Here is a 21,975-nt window from a genome sequence, read left to right as displayed (position 1 = left end):
CGGGCTGCAGGGCGGCCATGGCTCCAGCTACTGGGTCAGGCAAACCCATTGGGAGTGTTATTGCAGCCAAGCGACCGGCACCAAAGCAAAGAGAGATGCAGCACAAGAGCCCTTCTTCCCTGCCTGGCAGGCTGTAACGCCTGCAGGTCCCAGGCTCCCACAGCCCCTGTTCAGTCAGGGCATCACGGATGCCACAGGAAGCAACCAGGCTTCCATGCAAAGGGCTGATGGCTGGGAGGACTTTTGTAAACACAGCCACAGAAGGGTGCTTACCATCCAATCCTGTCCCCACCAGTTCTAGTCCTGCTCCTGTGAAAGCTAACCAGTCAGCCCTGCGCGACGCACGGCTGGTTTCACGCTCTTCTGTCAGAAATGTCTTTCAGGCTGCTCGTGGCATTATCTCAGATAAGATGGATGCCACTGCTGGCAGCCTGCCATTCATCAAACCCACCTAGAAATGGCTCCCACTTCTGCTGTTTGCAGGCATAAAAAGACCAGCAGTTCTGCTTTGCAAATTTTTAGTGATTCAATTAGCTGTGAAGCGGGGGTACACAGGCAGAAAAGAGCAGTGCCTTTTCCAGAAATTAACAACTATTTCCTATCACCGGTGCTGGTATTTTCAGGCTCACTTGATCTATATCAGGCTATCCAGGAAAAGCCTGTCCATCATCTCCACAGCACAAACTGGCAGGTTATGAGCTGCCATCAACTGTCCCACAAGAAGATAGACCCCAGGGCCTACGGGAGACTGTCATCCCCGCCCAGCACCTTTCTGCAAAGGCTCTTCTAGGACACTCTTCCATAATATTAAGCCTGGCTCTCAATATATCAAACCTCTGTATGCCAAGTATTCATTGCTGGGCCTTTCTAAGAATCATTTTTGCAAAGCTTGGATGGCAATATGTTTTCACAGCTGATGTGGAAAAACTAGAAACAACATTTCCCAATAAGAAATCTCTGCTTTACAAAGTGTGCACTGTTTCTTAGGGTTAATCTGACTTGCTAAGGGGGGGGGGGGGGAAGGAATCCTTTTATACTGTTGACATAAAATATCTCCGACTGTCTTAATGGTAGAATTGTTCAATTTTCTACTATCTGTTCTAGGATACATATACTGAGGCAGGGGAGAAAAATAAATCAACATCTGACCTCAAAGCACCTATTTCTGGTGCTAGTGATGGCCCATCTTATGTCACTGGACACCCTGATTAAGCCTGAATGCAGGTTCCCCTTGCCCGGTTGGACGGAAATACCAGCAAGATCTCTGCAAGGTTAAGGCAGGGCAGCTGCCTCCCAAAGGGCAGTCCCTGGACAACTCATGACCTTCAGGATCACAGCAAGCGTCTCATAATGAGTCTGCTAAACAGCTATCAGTATTACAGCTTATTCATAATACATGAAGAGCTTAAGTGGGTCACAGAGACCTGTATATCTGAGTAGCCTGACTCCAACAGCGGTCAGTACTGGCAGCTTAAGGAAAGAATAACAGAAAGATGACAAGTACAGAGTGCTGCTGTCTCCAGTGTATTTTCCCCAGCTTATTGTGAGAGGCAGTGTACATATTTCCAAAGCCAGATACTGCATCTGGATCAAAGTGTTAAACAGCTATTGATGGATCCCTCTTTCATTAGTTGACGCCCAGCTGTACTCTTGGCCCCGGCAACATCCTGGCAATGAATCTGACAGTTCAGTTGTGCACTGCATGACAAAGTACTTCTTTCTGCTTGAATTTGCTGCCTGGGTATTTCTCTGGATGTTATCAAGTTTCATACTATCACTCCCAGTTCGTTTTCTCTGTACCATTTGAGATATTTCAGAGCTCTCTCCCCTCTCCAAAATAACTTTGAGCCGAAGGCATTTATCTAATTAGCGTCACTTCATATAGAAGCAGTTCTACACTGCAACAAGGTCTTCTCATCCACCCCTACCTTTTTTGCTTACACTGCATTTCCAGAATGGGTAACCAGAACCTCACACAGCATTTCAGGTCCAGATGAATAACCAATTTAAGCCCAGTCAAAAAAATGACCTTTCAGCAATACTGGAGGTATACAGAATTTAAAAGAGCTTTGGAAATGCTCATCTAAAAGGGACTGCCCTAACCCAGATCCTTGGGTGGTCAAGGCAAGCTCGTTTCACTGTGTGACAATAAGGCCACGTCCCAGAACAAGAGGAGGATTAACAGAAACACTTGCTTTAAGGGTCATAAAAATAAGACGTTGCTGTATGGCACTACTGAAGCTCCGTTTCACATGGATTGGAGTTTCACAGTTGGACTTGCCAGCATCAGTGAAGATGTGGCATCCAGCACAATACATAGAGTGACGGCAAGGGCTCTCCCCTACACAAACTGTCGGGTCACACCCCCACCCTTTTCTTCATGCCAGCTTTGACATCACGTCTCTTCTACTCCGACTTCTGCCCTGACTATTTTTCCTGCATCGGTGGGGTTTTACCTTTCAGACAGTTTCCTTCCTCAAAACCAGTTCAGACCAAAGGGGTCATGAATTATTGGACAAAGACCAGTAAGGCCAACAGCAGAGTAGTATCTGCCTGACTACTTCTAGAAACTACACTAAACCCAGTTGTTCTTTGCACACATTTTGAGCTGCTGCAGCTGGGAGGATTGTGGAAAAGGGTCTATCACAACCCTGCGCTGCCTCCTCCTCCTCCAACACCCTCTTCTCCAGGAAAGCACCACATTTGGAAGTTTTTGAATGCGCGTAGCTACAGGAGTCACCCCATGTCACCTTCACAAAAAAGCATGCAAACTTGTAGAAGACTTCAGTGTTTACTGGAAAAATACAGCTATCTAATTCATATCACCCTCCATCAGTACCTCTTGTTTCTGTCAGTTTCTATTTGCCTCTCAGCAGCACTGCTAACTTCAGCTCTTGCAACCACACTTTGCTAGCACAGGCACTGGTATTCCCATCAGAGGCTTGTGACAGACACTGAGCCATGAACTAGTGCATTAAACTTCACTGAATACCTAGTGACTAGCAATAGCCACACCACCTCTCCTCTGTACAGCGCTGGAAGAACATGAGATACTTGAGATTCATCGCTTTTACTGTTTTAAGCACAGTGATGGATGAGAGGCACACTCAACTACCTGCATAGGTGAAACTCTCCAAAACACTTGTACTGTTTGCAAAATTAACTCCTGTAGGACTAGTAAGTGCCTCTCGCCTTTACAGAGAGAGACAGTCTAGAGTTTACTAGGCTTTACTAGGCTAAACACTTAAGGCATTTTAAAAAACATAGCTTGCTATTTCTGGAGAGCAAGCCAAAAAACTAGCTCCGTCTCTAAAACACTTGTCTTGCTTGCTTGGGTTTGCCTGGAGATGACCATCTCCACGGCTGCTGGTCTGTGACTCAAAGGACATCGACCATACTGAAGTTCAGAGACATATGCACAAGCAGGATTCTTATCATGTAAGATCACCCTTTCTTTTCACAAGGTATGGGATTCAGCTTCCTTGACAGCTCTTACATTAAGCCTCACAAAAAGAGAAGAGAAATGCAAAATCAATCCCAACGCTGCCAATAGTGCCTAATTATGTGGCAGTCTTGTTTCAGTTTGCTTCAGTGGCCAGCTGGGACTGCGCCGAGACACAGGATTTCATCTTGCCAGAGAACTTCAGTGGGCACGCAGAGACAGATGTGGATAGCCAGTTCCTTTACTATTAACAAACATAAACCTTCCGGAAACAAGTTATCACAATTATTTTTTAAAGATAATGCCAAATGCTGAATTTCTACTGAAGTGAAAATGAGTTCTACAAGTCTTGAACAAGTTATTTTTGAAACACTTGTCTAGTTCTGCTATTGACTCAAAATGACAGAAACAGAGCACATTACAGCATGGTCAGATGACTTGTATGTGGTCAGTGGCCTTGGATAAATGCAAGACCTGACTCAGGTGCATCTCAGCCATAAAACATTTTATTTAATTTGTCCTGAAAGAAAAATTCCCAATACTGCTGCAAAAGAGGCAGCAAGAAAAGATATTGTCACCTGATGCTGTGAGTGCGTCATTTGTCTTCACCCTAGAACTGTGATTGCCCAGATCGGATACCAAGAGTAAAGCTCTCTTACACCATAAACTTGAGACATGCTCCTGTAAGAAAAAAAAGTTGGTTTGTTTTTTTTTTTTAAAGCAATTAATGACCAGTAATTACTGACAGTAATTCCTTTCTTGGTAGGAACACGTTCTCTGCAGCCACCAGGCTCTGCAAGCCCGCCACAAGCAATGACTTCTACACAGATGTCTGTATGCACTGGGGTAACTTATGGGCAATGAAGACTCTGCTTTGTATAGGTGACTTGTGTTTCAAGTCAGACACTTAATCAGGTCTACATTTTTGAACCAGCACTATTTACCAGGAGACTTTTGACAAAGACAAGAAATCCTCTAAAAACTGAACAACACAGAAGCATATACACTGTTCGCCCAGGCTAATCTCACAGAATACTCAGTATGAGTGGACTATTGCAAGTTAAACTTGCTATATGGTCACTTCCCACTGCATCCTCAGTGGTAGAAATTAAAGTCTGCATGTGTTTATTTCAATAAAAAAAGTCAGTGTTCAGACCAGCCATACTTGCTGAAGAGTTGTGTGCCCTGGTCACCTCACCAAGAGGGACAACTGGAGGCAGTGAGGTTGTTAAGGACACAGCCAGCCTCGTTGATCAAATGTAGTTTTGGGAGACACAGTAACAAACCAGAGATTCTTGCCTCTATCACATTGATATTTCTACATCAGAAGTACATTTTACAACACAGCAGCCTGTCCACTGCCAGAGCCGAGACCCATGTTCTTGAATCAGCATCCAGGGAATCACACTGGTTTTATATCCAGCATTAGGAATTTTGTATAAAATAATCCAGACCCTATAACTGGAGGAAGCTTGACAAGATGCAGCACTGGGGCAGCAAGTGAGCACAACAAACTTGGCACCACAATGTGGAAAGCACCATTCTCATAAATCTGTCCTGGTTTGAGCAACACAGGATTACTTTCTCTTGCAGTAATTTTACTTTTCAGTAAGGTCTCTTCTAATACTCGGGAAAACTACACTTTCAGAAGACTCCAGTGTCTGAATTTGTGAAAATATTTACTTCATAGCCAGCTATGGTATGCGGATTTCAAGATCTCAGTGCTTTCAAGCTCACCAGGTGCAGGGATGAGGAGAAGTGAGACCCAGGCACTTGACCCAAGATGGCCCACAGTATTATTTCGTACCATGAATGTCACATTCAATATAAATTAGGAAGTTTGCTGAGGAGTTCCTCCTCTCTTCTATGATGGCTGTAATACAGAAAACTCCTTGCTCTGGTGCCAGGCCCCAGACCCCTTCCCTTCCTCCCAAAGCCTCAGCGCTCGCCATGTCCCACATTTGCTGTCCCCTGCTGGGAGTGCACAGCTTCCTGCTGATAGAATGGGCTCAGTATAATCCTTGTGTATTTTATATTGGTATCAGGAACAATACTGGTTCTTTATTATTAATGTTAAATATTTAGCCTTACTCTATTAAATCTGTTTATATTTCAACCCTTTGCTTTCCTTGTTTTGTCTCTGATTCCCCTTCCCAGGTGGGGAGGGGTCATCAGGTGATAGAATAATTGTCACAACAACAATAAATTGTTGTGGGTTCTTCAAACCATAACACAAGCCAACTGCCAGAAGCACCTGCAAAGAAACACAAACACTTAAAGGGAGTATCTACATAGCTAGTCAAATAACACTGTATAAAAACATGAGACATCTCTTCCTAGAAAATGAAGTAAAGGACCTTGAAGTGAGCATTGTAATTTTTTCTCAAGACAGAGTGCTTTACAGCAAAACCTCTGGATCAGCTAAAAGACCTGGCATCCCACTGCTCAGAAGAAATGCTAGATTGCTATATAAACCTATAGTGCATTGGTTACTGAAGAGTTGAGTGGAAAGGGAAATTAATCAAGTTTTGAGAACTTTAATGAAGTGACAGAGAGGCACCTCCACACATTGTGCTACCGGCAAACAGCTGCACTAACCCTCATCCTGCGCACAGCCCTGCAGAGGTGTGCCCTGCCACTGGAGACGCTATTCCGGCTCCTGTTCTTCCCATGGGAAGTGCAGCCCAGCCCAGCCATGCTACAGCCTGCAGTGGGCACAGGAGCACAGTGGGCTAGGCACATCAGGATCCTGGCTCAGGGGACCAGTACATGGGGGCTATGGGAAGCCAATCTGGAGACATGGAGGGCAAGAGGTGGAGAGACACGGGACTGGAGGTGAGTTTGCAAGTGGAAGCATGTGGAAGACAAAGGAGGGAAAAGTGAAGATATATGCTTCTGTGCACGTGTGTGTGTCCTGGCACAGTGCTGGGAGCAGCTGCTGTCTGTGCCATTGGTACGGCATAGGGAACCTCAGCTGGGGACTTCGTTCTCCATACTGGAGCATCTTGGAAGCCAACAGGCAGAAGCAGAGCATGCAGGAGCTCTTCTGCATCACACACTCTGCTCCGCCACGTCCAGAGATGCTGTAAGATCCCACAATGAGCAAGACAGCACTGCAGTCTACATACCAATCCTCTTTTCTGCAGAACACGTCGGGAGTTGCAGGCTTGCATAGAGGATAAGATTAAAAAACAAAAAAAGACCTCATCAGGCAACCTACACTGCGGATGTTACACCCACCTTTGAATCTCAACACCTAAATTCCAGCAGTGACTGTGGTAAACTAGTTTTTACAATGCTTTTAAGTGAGTCAGTTACCAAAGAAAAAGATTTAGGTTCAGTTTGAAACCCTGGGCAGAAATCTCTTGGGGAAGGAGCAAGGTAGCTCCAAGCCATATGTATAAGTCAGAGCAGCAGAAAAGGCTCTTTTCACTTTTTTGAGGAAATGTTTAGGGTTATGTGGAACCTTTAACCACTACGCATTTGCACTGAACCATAACCTCACCAAGGGCTGTTTATCAGCTAAAGGAACAGTGATTAACAAGGTACAAAAGCTGACATCAGGCTTACACAATACTAATCAGTGTCCACAAGAGATTAAAAAACAGGCATTTAATTTGAGTTCTGCTTTTTTTTAATCTTCTGGTCAGCAACTTCGATATTGCTGAGAAACTTGACATTGCAATTTAATAACAAGGTCTAAATATTGCCTCTGCTAGGAAAGCATGAAACCCAAGTTGCTCCTAGAGTGTCCTTAAAGATTGTTTTACAGTTCTATAGATAGAAACCAATTACAACGAATACAGTCCACTTACATTGATCTGACCAGAAGCTACTTCCTAACATTTTCATTAAATCTGTGATCACAGAAGCAAAATTGAAAATGAAAAAATACAATTCTTGGCATAGCCAATTCAGCCAAAGTGTCAGCCCTATCAATGTAGGGTCAGCTACATCAGCAATGAGCTTTAAGACTAAGGAACCACCTACCTGAACCAAGAGGCAGCACTTAAACTGCAAAGCAGATGAAATGGACAGAGCTACAGAAACAAGAGCTACAGAATTAGTCTGCTTTAGGAGGCTGAAATATCCTGTCTCACATCTACTGATACTGCCATTACAGAGTCTCCTGATACAGGTCTACCTGGTACTGTCCAAAGGATTGCTTTTTGAACTTCTCAATACTGTTTAAGAGCAAACTTACGTACTGCTTAAGAAGCTCTTCTCCTCCACTGTGTGCTTTTCAGTTAATTATATGCTAATACCAAAACACTGAAAATGACAGCTAACGAAATATATTAAAGAAAATACATAATTTGCATCAGACAATAGTTTCTTCCTTGCCTTCTGTACCCCATGATGGGCATCACCCATTTGCTCCTGCAGAAAGCCTCCAAGGGACACACACTTTGTGGAAGACCATTACATTTGGTTCTGCCAATTAACTGCTCTGCAAAAGACAACGAAAACCGACATTAAAACTCAGGTATACATCATACCTGAAGTCTGACTGGTACTTCACAACTTGTTTGCAGTATAACTGAAAATAAAGCACTGACAATATCTTGCTCACTTTCACTCTAATTCTGAAGTGAGACTGAGAAGACGGTGACAAGGATAGGCTAAAGGAGCATATATATGGCTCAGTGTAGAATGGGAAAGGTATTAAACAAAAACCAATCTGACAAGAGGGTGGAAAGGTACCTAGTGCTATTCCTAATTTTTGTCAACCTTCATGCAAAGCTTTTGCCCATGTTTACTCACCTGCTGTTTCAAGCACTAAGCATGGCACAGTAGTAACCTCCGTGCTCTCTGTCATAGCCTTTTAGGCAGAACACCAGTCCCCAACATCAAGGGAAAAGCACAATAAGGACATACAAAGGCGTCAATGCAAGTGTACAAGACCTCCACAATTTTTTGTGACAGTCTAAAGATCTATGAATTACTTAAAGTGGTAATAAAATGCTTAATCTCTTGCCTCTCTAGTGATCAGCAAGTGCTAATCCTCCATGGAAACAAGACAGATCTTTACCAGTTGTGCAGAGAGGCTGGTTTAAGCAATTAGTCAGCGAATATAGGTTCTTTTGAGCTAGCATGTGCTATAAAATAAAATATAAACCCCATAACCTAATTAAGCACAGGAGCTAGCAGAGCCTTGAAGCTGTTTCTCCTGAGCCTAGCTCTTCTTACTTTGCAATAGACATCATTATCCTACAGAACCGTCTAGGACCACAGAGGGAGTAGAGGAAGTGTCCAGCATTTAGCAGTAGCTATTTAGTATTACCTGAGTTTATGCAATACATAACTTAAACTATTTTTGCCTTACGTTTTCTCAGAAGCCTCCACCAAGCGGCCTGAGAATCCTTCCTGCAGGCAGTGAGCTGCAACTGGGACTGCAGCGCAGGGTTCAAGCTCTAGATCACACAGGGCTGCGCGTCCCCACAGAAGCTGTACAGGGTGGGACAGGGGGTGAGCTGAGCAGATGAGGGTGCTCAGCACTGAGGAGCAAGCTACCTGTCCCAGCACAGATGGAAGCTCTGCTGTGGACAAAGCCCTGCCACCCAGCAAGCAGGTTTGGGGAAGAGGTACCCAGAGACGCTCAAAAGGCAGTAAGGAGGCTTCTCCAATGCTTGTTGAGAGGATAGGATTTGACAAATATACTCCTTTAATGCTTATCCCGTCCTCACTACTGAAAGACTGTCTATCCTCCTATACCACAGGAATGCAGCCCCCCAAGTTGTCCCCAGTGGGTCTTGGGGGTGGGAAATAACAGTACTCTTGGGTGGAAGTTTCCTCTCGACAACTAAGGAAGAAACCACAGCCATCTCTTCTGCAGCAGCTCCTGAAGCTTCCCCAGCACCAGCTATTTTCCCTTTCCTGTGCAGCAGCTGAGAAGAGGGCAGGTCACTGTGGGTGCATTTTGCTGAGCTTTTGGGTTTCCATCTGTCTGCATAAGCACAGAAATGGTGGAAGTTTGTGCTATCCCAAGCACATTAAGACAACTTAGGCAGTAAAAGCAATGTGCTGATGAGGGCTCTTCTCAGCAACTAACCCTGTTGTGTTCAGAAGGTGACGTGAAGAGTTTATACTAGAGGAATAAACAACTGGGAACATACTGCTGGAACAAAAGGTGCTGGAACTGGCAGTCTGATCAGCGATCACAACATTTCCATTGGAGTTACTCAACTTGAGCATCAAGCACACTGGTGACTGCACACGGCTAAACAAAATTATCCACATTAACTATCTACCTCTGGCTTCAAAAGCCTTCACCTTTCTGCCAAATACAAAACTCCCCAGAAACTATGAATTTTAAAATAAGTTCAGAAGTTGATAACACAGAAACATAATGCCTTGAAATAAGTGTGACACTTGCAAACAAATCATTAAATGCATGACTAATTTTTCTACTTCACTAAAAAAAATATTGGGCCGTTTCCCAGTACTGTCTGAACATTACCAAGTTTAATTCAACGCTTTTTTTTCTCCCTACAATAACTTGGAGCACGAACAGACATAGCCCCAGATTTTGCTTCATTTTGTTTTGTTCCAGACAGACAACCAGTAAAGAATCCAATGGTGCTGGAGGGGTAAGCAATAGTATCTATAAAGCCTGAAAGCTCAATCAATGCTATTACAAACTACTGCAGAAGTTTGCCTGGTGCATACAGTGTTACAGTAATTGATGACAAGCCTTCTTAATAAGGAGTCTAGTCAGTGAAAGAACATGCTGCATCAGTTCTTAAATATTGCATTAAGGGCTTTCAGTAGCATGAAACAGGGGAGATGGAGACAGCACTGCTCAGTTCACACATCTGGCAGATAGTTTATCAGGAGGCAAAACGCACCTGAAACAGCACCACTCCAGCTGCATAGTCAACCAGGTTGTTGTCTTTGGGATGCACCTTGGCAGCCCCCTGTGTCCTTCAGCTTTCACTGGTCTGACCAGGATCCAGAGCCTGACCTACCACATGCCTCTTGGCAGGTTTCCTGGTCACAAGCTCTACCTCTATTAATTTTTTGCAGAAATGGTAACCTACAACCCGCATTTCCCTTATCCCTTCCTTCCTCTGCTACTCCTGCCCACTCTGGGCAGAATTCCCTTAAACATTTAAGAAGAGATCAGCAAGACAAGCCTGGCTGAGTCCTGCCTTACTGGGAGGCTCAGGTCAGGAGTGCACGCTCAGGAGCTGGGCTTCACATTAACTGGGTTAAGCCAAGCGTACACCAACTGTACTGCTAAAATATTCATGGGTTTGTGCTTACATTACATAAAAAGAATAAGAGATTGCACTTTGAGAAACTGGTGCTGTATATAGACTGCATCCAGGCTCTTTCCCTCTCTGTCACCCCATTAACCGTATGAGTGACAATGCACTTTGCAGCCTTGGTTCACTTTCATACCAGGCTGACCAAGCCAGCTGAGGTAGGAGTATGGTCTTTCAGAGGCAGCATGAAGAACCTGGTTTCACAGGGCTTCATCATTCTGATTTTCTAGAAGTGGATCCATCAGATCAGAAGCCATCCAGATTTAATGACTGCCCACTATCTCAACAGTAAATATTTCGCATCAGTTCAACTGACAAATGCCTGACTCCAGGTACCCTAACATACAACAGGTTTCATGATCACAGAATAATTCAGGTTGGCAGGGACCTCAGGAGGTTTCTAGGCCAACCTCCCACTCAGGACAAGGCCAGCTATGAGAACAGATCAGGTTGCTTAGGACTTTATCCAGGTGGGTCTTAAAAACTTCCTCCAAAGATGATGACAGCACAGCTTCCCTAGGTCCTTGTTCCACGGTTTGGCTGTCCCCACTGAAAAGCCTTCTCTTTATACCCCACTTAAGCCTCATGCTTCAATCTGTCTGTTGTCTCTTGCTCTCCTGCCACACAACTGAACAGTCTGGCTCCATGTTCTTTATAAGATGCAGTCTTCAAGTGCCAAGCAGAGATTGCAACCACTTCTGTCAGTCTACTGGTTCTACTCTTGTTAAACAGCGCAGGATCCTGTTGACCACCTTCAGTGTAGGGACACACTGCTGGCTCATGGCCACTGTGATGATCACCAGAACCCCCCAGGGGGTTTTCTGCAGAGCTGTTCCCCACCCACTCAGTCCCACCTAGGGATCCTTCCTTCCATGGGGCAAGACTTTGCATTTGTCCCTGTTCAACTTCATAAGGTCCCCGGGGTCAGCCCCTTCCTTCAGCCTGGCAAGGCCCCTCTGAACAGCGGCCCAGACCTCAAGGGTATTGCCTCTCACCCTTGCACCCCTCACCCCAGTCAAGGCTGTTCATAGCTCAATACAGATGCCCCTATCTCCTCCAGGTCACCAATAAAGACATCTAACAAGGGCAGATGCCAGGACAGACCCTGCAGCAACTTCACTTGCCACCAGCCTCCAGGAATTATCTCAATGGGAAATTCAGAGACTGAACATAAACCTCAGAAAAGACCTTGGGAAGCTACTGACAGCCACCCACCACCATCACTAACTATGCAAACAAGGCAGACTCACTAGCTAAACAAGTCGCTGTCCCAGGGAGGTGAGGCTGCCCCAGGGGATGCCTCGTAGGAGAGAGGGACCAGGAGCAGCCAGGCATCATCCCACAGAAATGAGCGTCTTCATCTTCCCCCTCTCTCCACAAAGCACTGCTGTAATGATGTTCCCAGGAGGAAGAATTGTTGTAAATAATTAAGAGTTACATGTTCAGACAAGCACTACACTGCAGTGTCATGCATTGTTATAGCTTTAAGAGGATGTTTGTTCAATTATTTTTAATTTTTTACTTCACAGAAAACTCAAGGGAGAGACTGCTGCATCATTCAAGAAAACTAATAAGGTTCAAATTATGCTTCAAAGCTTTTTCTCTCCTCTTGATTCATGACTCTGCCTGGACAAGTCACCCATGGAAAGTAGTAAATCTGTTCTGCTGTTCCTAGTAAAAATTTACCATGTTCAGGCTTTACTTCCAATCACTTCTGAACTACTACTTCATGCAAAATAGGGAGTGCTGATCAATAAAAAACTGGTCTCAGGGCCAACAGTCAAGGGCCAAGCGAAAACCCCAGAATATAAACAGAACAGATTTTGTATTCTTCTCGAACTGACAATAAATTGTATAATTCAATTATAAATTGTTACCATATGCATACCCTGAAGCACAATTCCTTTTAATTTTTGTGGATGCTGGGAAATAACATCTAATTATGGTTTAAAACAATTCAATGTATTTAGGATTACAAAAGTAAATGTGACATTCTGTGCTTTTTTGTTAAAAAAACCACTTTGCTTTACCTGACTGGTACTATAACAGGCAGGATTCAACTAATCTGGTGCTTAATTTGCTGGTTTTAACCCCAGGAGAGGGCTAATACTGTCAGGTACTCACACCAAACACTGTTTTGCTCAAGGGTCCAGCAAACCTTTTCTCTCTGCCTCACACATCACTAACTCTCCTCCATTACTCCTGCAATCTTGGGTGACGTGCCTTTGTCCACTACTTTTGCTGAACCAGAACAGCTAGAGACACTGAAGGGAGGACGAGAAGAAGTTAACCTGCTTCTTTGCAGAGAGTAAAAAAAAAATACTCCACATCCTTTGCTTATTTCATGTTGGTTTTTTTTTTTTAATTTCCTTACAGCACCTCAAATGGTATAGCACATAGTTACAGCCACTCTCACATTCAGCTCTGCTGCCGTGTCTTGTCTTTTGTAATTCACTGTGTTGGCACAATTTAAGACCTCAAAATGGAAAAAAAAAACACATATTGAACCAGAGCTGATTCCCCTCCCACACACTTGTGAATTTGCACAATTTCCCCTTCAGGAGAAATATCTCAGTTATTGAATTTGCACGAGGTACAATAACTGAGATATTGTGCAAATGACAATGGGATTCACATAGCGACATACCAGCGAGTCATGGGAAGGACCAGCGAAAACTCACTTGGACTCTGGCTGAAAAACAGCTGCTTCTGAGAGCAGCATGTGGCAAGCACACTTCACTCTGATGCCGACACCTTTAAGAGCATTCAGATGTGCTTCCAAGAGTAAATACACATGGGTACACACAAAGAAATGCACATGTACAAGACCTGTGCGGTACCTCAGACTGTTACACTGTTGGACCAAATCCAAGCAAACTTTGTTATTGCTAGAAGGGCACTATATCAAACATACCAAGTGGAGACACTCATCCATCGCTACTGACATACTACAGACAGTGGCCCTGCCCTGTCCCACAGTACATGCTTGTGGAGAACAAGACCAGCAATAGTACCACAGAGAAGATGGGAAGTGGAAGAGGGTTATGTTAAGACATCCTTACAGGAAGGCAGGTTGCCTGTGTAGTAATTTTGCAGCTTCAAATAGAGTAAGGTTTGTTTGATTTGCTACTCAACTCATTGAGGAGAAAACTGGGTGGCACTTCAACGCATGCACTGCCAGATGAAATAGTTTATGAATGGGATGAACGTACTAAAAGAATCCTAAGAATACCCAAAGTAAGGCTCCCGCAGCTGCGCATCCTTCACACCTCCCTCCGGCAAGATGGCCTGTGTCCCCTGTATGTCCCCACACCTCCAGCCCACAGTGGCCACACAGGGAAGGCGACACTAGGTTCAAGGGCATCCAGGCTACCACCGAGTATACCAAAGCAAATACCAGCTCTTGCCCAGAGCCCAGCGGGCACAGTCACCGCAGGCATCAGCGACGGGCTGCCTGGCACAGGGCTCAGGCCGAGCATCTCCTGAAAGCGGGGTTCAGACGGGGCAGGGCAGCGCCAGGGACACAACCCTGCACAACCCGCCGCCCACTCACCCCGCAGGCCCCAGCCGGGCAAACCCGGCTGAGTCACGGCTTACACCCTCCACTTGTTCTCCGCAGCCGGAGGTCACCGCTCCCCGATAAACCAAGAGCCGCTGCCCGGGGCCCGCCGCGCCGGTCGGACCGCGGAGGGCGGCTGCTGCTCCGTGAGCGATGCCCGCCGCCGCCCCCCACACCGCTCCCGCCGGGGCGGGCCCGGGGACACGCCCGACGGCGCGGCCGTCCCGACCCCACCTGCCCGACGCGGGCACCGCTCCCCCCGGCCCGGCCCCCGCCGCTCCGCTCCGTTACCGTACCGCACCGTACCTCCTTCCTGCGGCTGGGCGCGCCCGGGCGGGTGAGGAGCGCCGTCTCCTCGCAGACCACGGCCACGTCCTCCACGAAGACGCAGTCGGGGAGGCTCTCGTCGGCCGGCAGCTCCAGCACCTGCAGCCCCAGCTTGCCCCGCAGCACGCCCACGTACAGCTGGTACTCCCGCTCCGCTCGGGCGAAGTCTACCTCGGGCCCCGCCGCGCTGCGCAGCGCCTGCCGGCACAGCGACTCGGGCAGCGCCCGCACCACGGCGTGCGTGCAGCGCCCGAAGGCGGCGGGGCCGCCGCCCAGCCCGGCCATGCTGTGCAGCGGGGACAGCGGAGAAGGAGGGAGGGAGCGGGGGACGGACAGCCGCCGCCGCCGGCCCTGGCAGCTGATAAAGCACCGCCCGCGGCCCGGCCGCGCCCCATTGGCTCCCCACCAGGCACATTTCCATGGGGCCGCCGCCAAGCGCACTCCCATTGGCTGGCGGCGGCGGCCGGGCCGCGCCATTGGCCGCTCCCCCGCCGGGCGCCGCTTACCTGGGCAGCGGGCGGGAGCGGCGACACCGCCCGCTCAGCCCTGAGGGGCCGGGCGCGTCCCCTCAGGGGCAGGGCGGTGGGGCCTCCGCCCTCCGCGGGGCGGCCCCGCCGCTTACCCCTAGGCCTTGCCGGGCGGGGCGTTGGGGCTGTCTGTGCTTGCCCTAGGGCTCTGGGTACCGCTACCCAGAGGGGCGTCGTGGTTTGACATGGTGGTTTCACGTAGTTATGTGTAAAAACACGGCTGCGCCGACGGCATTCAAACACCTGCGTCTGCCCGCATTTCTGTGCTGGGCGGGGGCAGGGGGAAGGCTGCCTGCCCCTGCTGCTCGGCGATGTGTGCGGCTGGCTGCCTGCGTGCCCTCTGTGGCCGCCTGCTGCCTCCCCAGCGGAGCAAGAGGCCGGGCGCTTTATCCATGCGGCCTAAGGAAGAATATCCCGTGATGAAGGCTGCTCCACGTGCAAATACAAATGAAATAAGACCAGCCACTTCCTAATCCCTCACCATGGCTACCTCTGGGGCCGCTCACCGGCAGAGCGTGTCCACCTTCTTCCTCTCCTTCATGCTGTCAAATTTCCCCCTCTGCGGGGTAGAGGGGACACACCCGAGTCTTGCTCCACCTCTGCTCAGGAACTGAAACAACAAGCGTTTTCCACCTTTCCCGTCAAAGAAACACTTGCTTCCCTGCTGTTCATTTTCCCCAGGTTTTATCCCGACCACAGGTTATCCCGGATGAAGACCAGCCCTTTCCAGTGCTCACCTCTGCTGTCCAGGCAGGAGCCGAATGCGGCTTTGGGCCAGACCTCGTGCCGTGGGGATGTCCATAGCACCCGCCCTGGGTTGGGCTGCACCTGCTGCCACCATCCCAGGTACCACTGAGGAGACGCCCGAGGTCTCTCCTCACCGGAGCAGACAGGAGGAGAGGAGGAATATGAATTTTCCTTCCAGCTCTTCTTTTGCTGTCAAGGCTCTTCTAAGTGTCCCTTTGGTCACAGAGGGGACCCCACCAGCACACAGCTCCAACTTCCCCCGTCAGTGCTCCGGCAAACCCCGGGCAGCTGCGTTGGCCATGCTGTCATGGATGTCGGCACATGTTCAGCACTTGGGAATACGGTTAATGAATAGCATGAAGGAAATACCAAAACGTGTTTCCAAAATAGCATCTGATGAGATTTTCATCTGCATTTTCCACACGTTCTCCAAATATCCAGTAAAGGCTGCCTTTACTTAACATGCATAGGCACAGTTATTTGAATAACAGTCATTCACTGAATAATGTGCAAATATTATTCTCCTTAAAACAAATGGACAGGTAATTGAGTTGTTATCATGTAGGACATTTCAAATTCTTGAGAAACCACTGCAAATGGTATTATACCGTCTCTGGTATAATGATCCTTCCACAGTCATTAAAACCTATTTTTACTTATTACAGATTTGGGATATGGCCATTGTCACACTTTGGTTTTCTTTTTGCTAGCATGACTTTTATCCAGAAGACAAAGTGCTACTATTTGTAATTTAAAAAATTGCCAGGGTTCCTATCTGAAAAGGTATTGAAAAATAGTTGTTCTTGCAGCTAATGGACCGGAAAGTTCTAGTCGGTACAGATTTTTTTGACATCCATAAGTACCTTATGAATTTATAAGTGATGACAATTTTTAGATCTCGCTGAGATTACAGGAATATGAAATACGAGGTGATGCCACAGTCATCTGGTACACACACGATACGTTAGGACAGTGAGGTTTGCCCCGGAGGCATTGTCACCGGCCCAGATTGACCTCAGGTGGCCACAGCTGCTCCCCGGGAGCTGGCCAGGTATCACTTCTGACAGCTTCTCAATACCTTCCGCGTTTGGGGAGAGAAGGCTGGAGGAAGGAGGATCTCTTTATGAGATGCAGTGGCATGAAATAATGGAATGCTACGAATGCAGTGTGTTTTGGAAATACAAAACATTAGCTATTTAGACAAGGTTACAGAAGTAATGACTACAGGGGGAAAAAAAAAAGTAATCTGTATTTCCATACATGTATAAAATGGTGCAGTTCAAATACAAATGAGGATCTGTTTGCTGATTGTGATTGTTCTGTTATTTACGTTGAACAGAAAGGCATCATTACAAATCTAGGAACAGATGCAGCCAGAGCAAAATTGTACGTATTTATAATAAAATTAACAAAATATCAGTTTACTCCCAAATTAACGTTACATAATAGAATGTGTTCACACAGTCTTGCGGGAGTGATGTTAAAATTCATCATATGCAGTAATACAAAATGGGTCAGTTACGGTCATCGGCATAGTATTTATTGTCTAGCTTGCTCTAAATCCAGTATTTTCCTGTAATTTTGTCCTGCTGGAGCGACAAGTGTAAAAGAGCAAAGCTGCCCCCCCCCAGCAAAGAAAAAAGCTGTGTCACACTACAGAATTCATGCAGAACGATGAAAACCATGCTTGCAACAGGGGATGGACTGCAGGCTGCTTGATCGTTATCACAGAAAGCTGTATTTAGAAAGGAGAAAATGCTTCATACAGAAAATACAGAAAAGGATGCAAATCCAGGTGTTTTGTGACTGAGATTGCACAGAGTCATCTGCTGGCAGCGACAGTGAGAAGAAAATTGCTTTGCAAAATGTACTCGAGGAGGCATATGTGAATAACGCATTCACTTTCAGGAGAACGGAACAGATATTGAAAAAGGAGATATGGTTTAAAAGTTATGACAGAAAAGTCATCAATACACAAAGTGAAGTTTCATCCTTTTGACAAAATCACCAGCAGCATATCGATAGGATTTTTTTTTTGTTTTTTTTTACTGCCGCGACTTGCGAACAATCTGCAGCTATGTAAAAAGCTGCCACAAAGATGAAGGGAATAATTTCCACAAGGTAGAAGGGAAGCAATGGACTTAAATTATTGCAAGGAAACGTGAAAAAAGCATTCTAACAATAAGGAGCAGAGAAAAAGATTTCCTGGGCAGAATGTGCAGCCTCCATAACAGGCATTTTTAAGAAGTAGTTAAAGAAATATCTGCCAGGAGCATAAAGCCAGAGCTGGGGAAGAAGGATGGATGAAAAGAGGTCCCTTCCAGTCCTATGATTCTGTTACCATTTTTACACTGAAAATGACTGACAATTTTAGTGAGAATAGCTATGGAATGATGAGCCTGATGTCCCCAATAACAAACGCACAACCTTTATGTGCACCACTAGGTGACTGAAGGTCACGGCCGGTCACTGCTGTTCAACAGTTTGTGTGATGTTGACAAAGGAGCATTTGGATCACCGCCAAATACAAACGCATGCCACATGGGCTGATTGTTCAGGCGTGCGAGATGGTTGCAAAGTTTGAACACGCTTCCCGTCACTTGCAGATGCTGGAAAAACACCACTGGCTCTAAAGCCTTGGTGGACATCTCGCACACTATTAATTAAATGCTACTTGAAACCCGAGACAGTGAAAAGCCAGGCACAGGATCGTGACTGAGCCATGCAGTCACAAGCACGTCCTGCTATGGCGATGGGAATCTGCGCCAGAAAGATGGAGAGATACCGAGTTTCATGTTTTAAAAGGAATAAAAATTTCAAAGATTTCTTCACCTCAATAGAAAACCATGCAACTGCTGCACAGCCAAATGCCATTATTAATAGAAGCAAACACTGCTCTGCAGGGAAAGCTCCCATTGTGATCAATGGGTCGTTCTCTTAGTAAAGGTACAGGATCAGGTCTTACAGCCATAGAAGAGAAAAATGTTACTTTAATCATGCTTTAGATAGACGAAAAGTGACCCGAAGGGGTTTTCACCCAGATAGTTGACAGAAGTTTTCAGTTTCTGCTCTAGTCCTGCAATACAAAAAACCACAGTGATTCAGTGAAGCAGTATTTTTACTAAATAATTGTCTAGGCTCCTCATATAGAGGACCTAAAGACATTAGGCAACAAGTCACTTCACCCCACTGCATGGACAAATAGATTAGCTCGCCATCTATTCTTTATGTGACAGATCACTCCTGAAAGAGGAAACCAACCTCTTCTGGGTGGCGTAAATCAACAGTGCATCTGCCAGCCTGTAGAGAAATCCTTTTGGGGAGCAGCATTTTCCCTTGCCTGAGTTGAACCCCAGCTATCTCACAGAGTCTTACCAGGGCCAGATTAATTCTATATATAGCTGGTTCAGGGGAAACACAATATTTGTTTTGTCTGCTACGGGATAACGAACTGGGCGTTTTCTCAGCTGGCATTTCGCATCCTCCGGAGAAGAAGGAATTCCCATGAGCTGACAGCTACGCAGTTGTTGGGAGACAAAGCTGTCAAAGGGTGATTCTTTAGAAGTCAGCTTTGGCAGCATTGTTGCCGTGACACATGGCACCAAGGAGCCTGGACAACACGCCGAGGCGCAGGGCATTCCTCACATTTATAGTCTTCCCACGTGTTCTGTTACAATAGGTTACACCAGTGCAACCAGGATCAACTTTTGGATTCGCTTGGCTGAGCAAACAGATCAGTCGGGAGAGAGCTGCAGGACTGACTATTTACCTCCTGTGCTCCCATCTCCTCACCCTCACCACGCCTGACATCCACTTCTCCCCTTCTTTCCCTGCAGGGGAAAAGTCACTTGTTGAATTTTTTAAAAAGCATGTGTTAGGTGCCACAGTTTCAGGGCTCCATGACTAAAAAATGAGACTAGTACTCTGTGGAAATTTATGCTGAATTACAATAGTTGACGTCTCTTACAGAAAAGAATAGAAAGACACCATTTGTTTCCCTGATGGACATGCTTCCCACAAATATGCCAGAGCTACTACGCTGGCCAGGAGAGAGAGGAGACAGGGTAAGGATAAGTGCTTTGTAAATTGTTCTTGTTGTGGCTGCCTTGGGACAACTGGACAAGATTTTTCCTGCTATCAGAGAGCATTTTTAATAAAGTGTGCTATTTTATCAGCTTGGCAAGAAAGCATCAGCTCCAGAGTAGGAGGGGGGAGGTGGCTTGTGCCATTCGCACTTACACAGCTATTGTTCAAGGGGTCTCACGAATCCAAAGCCAGCTGCCGTGAGATGCTGCCGATGCCCCTGTGGGCAGCACAAAAAGGCTGCCTGAAGGAAGTGGAGGATCAAGTCTTTGGTAAATTGTGGCTGCTAAACCGGGCTGCACTGATACAAGAGGAATAATGCACATGCTGGGTTTTTTTCTCCCCTTCAAGTCTTCCACCAAAGCTATACCTTTATTCCCTAAAAAAGCAACAGCTTAAAAATGCTGATCGATGCAGGTTAATATTTTCTAAAGGACCCAAGCCCTTTGCAATGTAACTTGTGTTGCTTTTTAGTGTTTATCCTACGTCTCCATTTCCCATTTCTATGGAGCCAGCTGGCCAGTTGGCAGCACCCCTCAGGTGTGACAGGCTGTCCTTCCCTTTTATTGCCTGAAAAGCCCTTGCAAGCTCAGCAGTAAGATGCAATGACATTTGGCTGTGGCATTTCTTGCTTTTCTTAGTTTGCATTTCCCATTCCTTCCAGGAGCCAGCTGCCTGAGAATGAATTGTCAGCCTTTCTTATCACTTAGGCATCTTTTGCCTTGACTTGTAAATGCTTGGTGCATTTTTGGTGTTGACTTGGTCAATAACTTGCAAATGCAACTATGAAACTGTATATTTACATGAAACTTGTTAAAGAGAATATGGAGAGAGAGAGATATGCACATCTATATACTTATATGGATGCACATGAGTCAACAACTTTGTGGTTTCCCTTGTGTACCTGCAAAGGGCAAGCAGTTCTTTTGCCAGCATCCTTGGCACTGAGACTAGTGCTAGAGACAAACAGACAGATTAATACATCACAAATTAAGCTAAGAAAGTGAAAGATTTCCAATAGGCTTTTTTACCCAGTCTATAAATGTGCTGTCCTAAGCGTCAGAGTTAAAAAGCTATAAAACGTTAAGATACACAGATTAGCTTCAGTATTAATGTATCCAGGCTGGTGGCAACAACTCTTGCTGTAATTCATGACAGAACAGATGTGAAATTATCTTTTCTTCTTCAAAGGGAAATGCTTGATAGCTGTTTGCCCTTCCACAGGGGAACCACGTGTAGTGCTTCCATAGGAAGCAGGTAGTACGGAGGGAGTGGCACCAGTTGGAAGGCTTGAGGAGGCAGCAGGTGATCAGTTTGTTCCATTTGAACTTGTGCTGTTCTTTATCACTTAACCAAAAGGTTGCTGTACGCCTCTAACTCGCCAGCTGAAAAAGAATGGAGAAATGGAGCTGTTAAGGTGCAGTACAGAAAGGGACAGAACTCCTGCTCCCCACAATTTCCCTGACATGTAGTGCCACTGCACACAACAGGGACCAGAGGCAGCACAGGGGGCACTGCCTTCCGCAGATAAACCAGCAGATGAGGCACCCTTGATACCACCTCACATTTGATTCTGAGAGGATGCTGAGCTGAAGCATCTATGGGACTTCAACATCTGTTTTCCGAACGTCAGTAAGAAGGTCAGAGCCTATCTCTGGGTATCCAGTGTTAGGATCATGTACCCTTGTAGTACAAAAGCTTTTCCTAATGTCCAAGTCAAACTTCTGCCAGATTTATCCCCTGCATCTATTGAGAGGAATTTGTCTCCATTGTGTTTGTAACTGCCTTTCGTGTACCCGTAAGTTGCTATCAGTTCCTTTTTAAACTTCTCTTTTCCAAGCCAAACAAGCCTAGCTCCCTAGATCTCTCCTTCCATGCCACGTGCTTCAGACCCCCAATACCTTGGTGGTGCTCTGCAGGGCAATCTCCAGTTTTTCAATCTCTCTCTTGACCAGGGAGCCCCAGACTGGACATAGTATTCCAGATATGGCCCCACCAGTATCCAGTAGAGGGGGATAATAA

General features: G+C 46.3%; 1 protein-coding gene and 1 long non-coding RNA gene across 4 annotated transcripts in view; both read right to left on the bottom strand.

Annotated features, from left to right (window-relative positions):
* Positions 1 to 14,976, bottom strand: part of DDAH1 (dimethylarginine dimethylaminohydrolase 1) — a 63,836-nt gene extending 48,860 nt beyond the window's left edge. Inside the window, exon 1 of one of the 2 annotated variants that reach the window (XM_074597202.1) lies at positions 14,576 to 14,976. In XM_074597202.1, the coding sequence (XP_074453303.1) occupies positions 14,576 to 14,881 (306 nt within the window). In that variant the 5' untranslated portion in view covers positions 14,882 to 14,976. The remainder of the gene's footprint in view (positions 1 to 14,575) is intronic. The other variant, XM_074597203.1, reaches the window with a different exon arrangement.
* A 2,412-nt stretch (positions 14,977 to 17,388) lies between these two features.
* The window catches only part of LOC141747364 (uncharacterized), a 37,254-nt gene continuing 32,667 nt past the window's right edge, over positions 17,389 to 21,975 (bottom strand). For both annotated transcript variants that reach the window (XR_012588697.1, XR_012588694.1), the window contains one exon: positions 17,389 to 21,338. This is a non-coding gene — a long non-coding RNA (uncharacterized LOC141747364). The remainder of the gene's footprint in view (positions 21,339 to 21,975) is intronic.

This window comes from Larus michahellis, chromosome 8, assembly GCF_964199755.1.
Source record: "Larus michahellis chromosome 8, bLarMic1.1, whole genome shotgun sequence".
Lineage (NCBI taxonomy): Eukaryota > Metazoa > Chordata > Aves > Charadriiformes > Laridae > Larus > Larus michahellis.
Note: the sequence above shows the minus strand (reverse complement) of the source record. Positions and strands in the feature narration are given on the sequence as shown.